This window comes from Trichosurus vulpecula (genome assembly GCF_011100635.1).
Source record: "Trichosurus vulpecula isolate mTriVul1 chromosome X unlocalized genomic scaffold, mTriVul1.pri SUPER_X_unloc_2, whole genome shotgun sequence".
Lineage (NCBI taxonomy): Eukaryota > Metazoa > Chordata > Mammalia > Diprotodontia > Phalangeridae > Trichosurus > Trichosurus vulpecula.
Window position 1 is genome coordinate 3957877 of NW_023494378.1, and position 6779 is coordinate 3964655.

A 6779-nucleotide genomic window follows, 5' to 3' on the forward strand; every position below is an offset into this window, starting at 1 on the left:
TCTTCTGGAAATTTAGACTTTGAACCAATGACACTGGCTTCCTTGCTATTCCACAAGCAGGACACTCCATCACTCAGCTGCCAACATTTTCCCTGGCTATCTGCCATGCTTGGAGTGCTCTTCTTTCTCATCTCTTCCTAGTAGCTTCCCTGGCTTTCATTAAGTCCCAACTAATATCCCATCTTCTACAAGAAGCCTTTCCTAACCCCTTTTAATTCTAGTGCCTTCCCTTGGCTATTTCTTTCCAATTTATTCTCTATATAGCTTGTTTGTATGTATTGGTTTGTTGTCTCCCCCCCCCTTAGAGGTAGAGCTCCTTGAGGGCAGGAGTTGTCTTTTGATTCTTTTTGCATCCCCTAGGGCTGAGCACAGTGCCTGGAACATTGTAGGAACTTAATACATATTTATTGATTAACGGCATTATTATCGAGTAGTATATAATAGGGCTATAAAGGTAGGATGTAGCCAGGGTTGAAAGGACTTTAAATGACAAACAGAAGTGTCTATATTTGAACCTAGATATATAGGAAAGCAGCTGAAATTTATTGAAGAAATTGATTGACCAGGGCTTTTGGAATATCCCTTTGGCTGCTGAGTGGGGGGACTGGTTAGGGAGGATGGGGGAAGACCCAATATAGGAAGTCCATTTGGGAGGCTATAGAAATAGTCCAGGTGACAAATGATGAGGTCTTTTTAGTAGAGAGGCAATGGATGCAAGACACTCTGAGGAGGTGGTAATGACAAAACTTGGCAACTGATCGGATATGGGGTTTAAGGTGTGTGAGGATCATGGGATAGAGCTAATGGCAAGGAAGGAATGTGAAGCCTGGTGTCATGCAAATTAAGAATAGACATTGCGTGATTCTTTGCATTGCAGGTTGCATCCTGCAACACCAGAATGTCTCAAAATGTTTTGTTGACTCTCATAACAAAACACAGCATAGGAGGACATGGACAGATGAACAACAACTGAGACAGAGATAGTCACCTGAGAACATAGACTTGTAGCAAAGGAGAGGTCCCTCAATATTAACCAAGAAGGACTACTCAGGAAGGTGGAATTAGAACTGTTGCCTACTGGCAAGATTTTGGGGGAGTTTCAGCAGCCTATCCATATTACTACTGGAAATAATTAAGCCGCCAAGCCGCCAAGCCTTTTTTAACAGGGACCATTCTAGTTTTAGAACTAGAAGGGAATACTTGTAGAACCATAAGGACAGCTTTTAATTTGTGATGCTAATTTCCCCCCAAAGCTGAGGAAGAAGCACTAGTCCAGATTGGTCTGTGACATTGCTTAATATTTTGGAGATTCTGTTTGTATAAGTGAATTTACAAAGGTATGTTCACTGCCATTAAAGTATCTGCTAATTGTATACAAAAATGCTCTCTCCAGCTCAGGGGAGTTGGCATGTTGGCCAGCCATCAGGTGATGGGCTGAAATCCTGCTTGTTTAACTCTTCATTCAGGAATCATAAGCCCCAGGATAAATATTCCTTTGGTGGACAGCTGAGGTTTGGAGGTGTGTGGGTGGTTGTAGCTGAGCCCCCTTGATGGAGTTAAATGGACAATCTTGCATCTGCCCATAAGTATTCCTGGGTCACAAACCCAGCATACCACATACCTGCTGAGGTAATCATCTGGCTCATTCCCATTAGTGTATTCTGCTTTTGTGGTAGAGCTCCCTAGAGGACTCAGACCAGGGCTACCCCAGGAGTATTCATACCATCCATACTAGCCTAATGGTAAAGTGAGGGGTAGTTGCCAATGATGAACTAATCTCACAGGTCATAAATCAGATAAATCAAGGAAACCATCAAGAGAAAGAGCACGAAGCAGGCATTATAAATCAGTCAGTTGAACTGATCAACTAGTCAGATGGATAAGTAGTTAATGAAAATCTTCTTCTCCCAATTCCTTATCTGTCTCTGATGTTCAGGGTTGTAACAACAATGCTGCTTGCAGCTGGTGTGGATGTGTAAGGCCAATAACACCAGCACACAGGAGGGCTGCTAACACAGGTTTTTTGATCTGCTTTTCTAAGGAAAGCAACATTAAGGACTTTAGAATCTCACTTTAATTAAACATACATGTATCATTCACTTAGTTCAGGGGAAAAAGTCAGCACCCCGAACTTCAGAGAATACATAAACAGAAGCTACAAGCAGAAATTCTATAAATGGAGCAAATAACACAAATCAGCAGATGGCTTCTGTCTGCCCATAGCAATACACACATAGTTTCTAGAGAGAGAAGCTTCAACATCTAGCTAGCTGTGGGACTACCAAGAGTCTTATCTGGTGAAATCACATGAATGCTCTTCCAATGAGTGAGCCCCCAAAACAAAATGCTAATGTCAGAGAATTCTTCTTCAGAACACTTCTTCAGGCTCAGAGGGTATCACAATCATGTGACTCAAACTCATGTGACTTAGGCTTTCCTGTGACTTAAGCAGGTCATCAAAGACTCTTGATTTAATCAAAGACTCTTGATTGAAACAGTTAAGACTCAAAGGCACTTAATTGCCTTAGTGCTGAGAAGCAGTCCAAAAGAAAAAAAAACAGCAAAAAGTCTCACTTTGCTTGCCATTACAAGGGCCCAGTGGCTTCCTGTCTCACTAACCTGAACATCTCCTTTCTTTCTTTCATTATCTACACCATATTGTCTATCCCCTGAGCCACTATCTTCCCAGGAATCCATCTCTCACTCCTTGTATCTTTCCACTATATTGGTCCACTCACCTCTGGACAGAGTAATTTCCTAACTAGTTCCCTGCTCCCTGTGGGTTCCCCTGGTCAAAGGTCAGGTGCTTGGGGAAAAATGAATGATTCTGGGAAGAGGAAATACTATGGATACCTTCCTCATGTGAGCAATTGTAATAAAGTGGCTGTGAGGGTTTAGGGCATCTTAGTTGCTAGTACCCCTCTACTTTTGGAGCCTACCATAACCTACCGTAACCATACCTACAACACCCATTTTCTCATATTTTGGTGTAAAAGAAGAGAGGGATGTCTGCATATAGATTTATACAATCAGAAACATCTTTCTTCTCAACGATGAGTTACAGGATTGGCTTTTTTATGTTCTTTGCCTCTTTTTCCATACTTTGATGACAGTTTTCCAGGAGACAAAACAGAGGTTAACTTCTTGGAATTGCGTTGTTGAGGGTGGAGACTGCTCTTGGAAGCCTGTTGATCCGTAGTTTCAGGCTCTGCTTAGGGTGCATCATCTTTAGGGTTTACTTCAGTAGACTGCTCCATCATTCCACAGTCCTTACTACATCTGAGAGAAGTGGGACCTGGAATAGACATAATATACTTGATCATTTTGCATGTCTGAGTGACTGCTGATGAAAAAGCTGTGCCATTGTAGGAATTCAGCACCAGCATGGGCAAGTAGTGTAGTAATGACCCTGCTTCAGACAACATCCTGAATAGGTACCCACAACCCTCAGAATATACCAAAGACCTCTGTATTGTGGCCCTGGTCCTACATCATCCATTAGCCAGCAGGATGCTTGGCTGTATCCTTCATGGTGTCTTACTGGCAAGTGGTTTTGTATGTGACATTGGAGCTGACAACTTCCACAGCCTTTGTGAATGGGCACCACAGTCACCTTGGGTAATGTGGAGGCTTCTTTTATGGATCCTCTGTTTATATTTAGCTAGAGTCCATGCCACCCCTGGTGACAACTTGCAAGACTGTTAAGATGGCCATATCACAGGAACATAAAAGAGTATTACATGCCTACCCAGGTAAAGGCAAACTGGTCATAGTCTTCTATCTGACTAGGACCTGAGAAGAATGCAGGGGCCAAGTCATCTACTGCATTCCAGTCTCTGAGAATGGCTACCAACATCTCTTTAATATTCACAAGGCCAGCCACCAAATTTACTTCTCTTTTCAGGCTGAGGTAATCTGTTGTCAGTCTCCAAGTGCCACTGTCCTTCCAGGATGTCCCAATAGCACTATAGAACTGAGGAATTGCTCAAAGACTCTGGCATTCAGCAATTCCTATATCAACCCCTGTCTATTTCACACACCTCTACCATGGGACTTGTACTACCCACCAAGCTGGGGCAACATTGGAAGAAAGCTGGGATATGGGCAATACTATAGGAGTGGAGCCACTCCTGGGGTGATCCAATCCATTAAGCTGTTTCAAGAAATTAGGGTTTTTGTTTTAGTTTGGTTTTTTGGATATCAAATTGAATATTTTATCAACGTGGTAGTTGTCTGTGTAATATGTGAACACACATTTGCACACTCTGAATGATTGGCCTGGAAAAAAAGATGTCTAAGTACACCTAAGAGGAAAATTAAAAATAAAAAAACTCCTTAAGGTTTTCATTATTGTAGGCAATTATGTCCACATCACTTACAAAGCTATACCCAGATCTGTCTAAGGAAGCAGAATTTAGGAGGAGGAAAAAAACTTTGGAGGAAATCCAACAGTGGCATAGCAGAGCTCTCAATATGAGAAAGCTGACATAATGTGGATGTTTCCTGTGAAATTTGTCTTTGCAAAATGTGGGGAGAAGTTTATCAATGGGCAGAAAATAAGAGAAGGCGGTGTGAAGTAGGCTTTTGTAGAGTCAATTTTCCTCACAGTATTGTGCAGGATCATCAAGAAAAATGCTTAGTCCTTCTCTGGAACCAGTTTCAGGACTTTTCCAATTGCGATGGTCTTCCCCTCATCTCTTAAGGTAAAACGTCCCATCTGAGGGAAATCTTTGAAGGTCTCAAGGCAGATGGTTCCTGCTGTCCTTAAACGGGCAATGCATACTTGATCTTGTTTGACAAAACGTGGTCGTGTCTTACTTTTTTCTCCTGATTTTTTGTCTACCAAGCAGATTAAGGCTGTTATCTCGACTTCTTCGATACAGGTATGAATGTGCAGCACTGCATTATAACCTGGGCAGATGATGGATTTGTGCTCAATAATCACTATCTGGGCATCAAACGTGCGTCCAGAATGACAAAGATTATTAGGATCACACAATATGAATCCTGGAAGAATTTCTTCTTCTTCAATTCCCTTCAGTCTAATCTTGAGGTTTTCACCTGGAGCTACAGAATCAGTTTCTACATCATCAGAAAGGATTCCAAGAACTTCCACATTGTGCTTGTTTGGCATCATCACAAGCTGCTGTCCTTTACAAATAGAGCCCGATTTAAGCTTTCCCAGGACCACAGTGCCCATATCCTTGTATTTATCCACAATTGGCAGCCTGATTGGTCCATCAACTGATCTGTTGAAGTTTGGCAAATTATCCAGATATGGAATAAATGGTAACCCAATGTACCAAGGACAGAAATCTGATTGTTCTTTAAGGTTTGCACCAGTAAATCCTGAGCAGGGCATGAAATGTATATCCTTTCTGGGATGGAAGCCAACTTTTTTCAAAAATGGCAGCAACTTTTCTTTACACTCTTCATATCTTTCATGGCTCCAGTTTACTGTTGGGTCATCCATCTTATTAATAAGCACTATTAAGTATTTTACACCTGCTGCTTTTGCCAACATAGCATGTTCTCTTGTCTGTCCTCCCTTTTCAAATCCAGTTTCAAACTCTCCTTTCCGGGCAGAGATTACCAGAACAGCCAGATCAGCTTGAGAAGCACCACCAATCATGTCTGGGACAAAACTCTTGTGCCCGGGGGCGTCTAGGATGGTGAAGTGCTTCTTTTCTGTCTCAAAGTAGGCACGGCCCACTTCTACAGTTTTACCTTTGTCTCGCTCTTCCTGATTTGTATCTAAGGCCCATGACAAGTACCAAGTTTCTCTGTTCTTTTCTTTAGCTTCTCGTTCATATTTTTCAAGTGTTCTTTTGTCAACCATCCCAGTCAAATACATTATTTGTCCTCCAATAGTTGATTTACCAGCATCTACATGCCTAATGAATACTACATTTACATGTTCTTTTTTAGGTGCACCTGGCGGTGCTATGACAGATTTAGGTTTTGGTAATTCTTCTTCCTCCTCCATCATCATTTCTGGGACACTTTCCTCCGGAGGCCCGCCATCTCCTAAAGAACCACCCCCTGGCTTTGTTTCACTAGGTTCTTCTTTGTGCTCCCATGACTCTTTCGGGGACATTTCTGCCTCTCCATTTTCTACACCAAGTTCCATGCTAAAAGCTGAACTTGAATCATGATAAAACACTGACCTTGAGAAGGATCCACAGGCCGGGCCTCCTGCTCTGGTGCCGACTCCCCGGGCGCCGGTGGCTCGGGCTGGGGGCCGCGGCGGTGGGAGCGGCTGCTGGACAGGGCCCCGCAAGGGCGGCACGAACTCAGCGGCGCGGACGTTGGGCACGAACGGCTTGGCGTTGATGTTGAGCTGCCGGCTGAAGGCCGCGCTGAGGTTCTGGGCCTCCGCAGCAGCGGCGGCGGCGGCGGCGGCGGCGGCGGCGGCGGCCGGGGGAGCGGCGCCGGGGCCCTGGCCTTCCATGTCTGCCTGGTCCCAGCAGTCGGGCGCCGAGTCGGTGCTGCTGCTGCAGTTGCTGCTCCCGCCGCCGCCGCTGCTGCCCGGATCCATGGTCTGGGGCGGGGGGAGGGGGGGGAGTAAGAGAGGGTGAGTAATGGGAGAGGGGGAAAGGAACCGGGGGCGAGGGGGCGCCCTGAATGGAGGGAAGGGGGAGGAAGGAAGAGGGGAAGAGAGACACAAACCCGGGTGGCGCCGCTACAGCTTGGAACCCGACTTTACCCTGGCGACTGCAAAGGAGGAGGCGGCTCAACCCCCACTCCACAGCCAACCTCCTTCTATGGGAGAGTGTGTG

General features: G+C 44.7%; 1 protein-coding gene across 2 annotated transcripts; it reads right to left on the reverse strand.

Annotated features, from left to right (window-relative positions):
* Nucleotides 1–4535: 4535 nt before the first annotated feature.
* Nucleotides 4536–6539, reverse strand: LOC118833176 (eukaryotic peptide chain release factor GTP-binding subunit ERF3A-like). 2 transcript variants are annotated; one of them, XM_036740568.1, is made up of 2 exons: nt 6261–6539; nt 4536–6167 (listed from the first exon to the last, which is right to left on the reverse strand). In XM_036740568.1, exons 1-2 carry the CDS (start codon nt 6536–6538, stop codon nt 4637–4639), a joined length of 1809 nt encoding a protein of 602 aa, XP_036596463.1. In that variant the 5' UTR covers nt 6539; the 3' UTR covers nt 4536–4636. The 2 variants fall into 2 exon arrangements, with proteins under 2 accessions (XP_036596463.1, XP_036596462.1); XM_036740567.1 differs by having other exon boundaries at nt 4536–6539.
* Nucleotides 6540–6779: the final 240 nt, after the last annotated feature.

Excerpts from the sequence above, each read along its gene's own strand:
- LOC118833176 (XM_036740567.1), bottom strand. The coding sequence starts at position 6,538 with ATGGATCCGGGCAGCAGCGGCGGCGGCGGGAGCAGCAACTGCAGCAGC.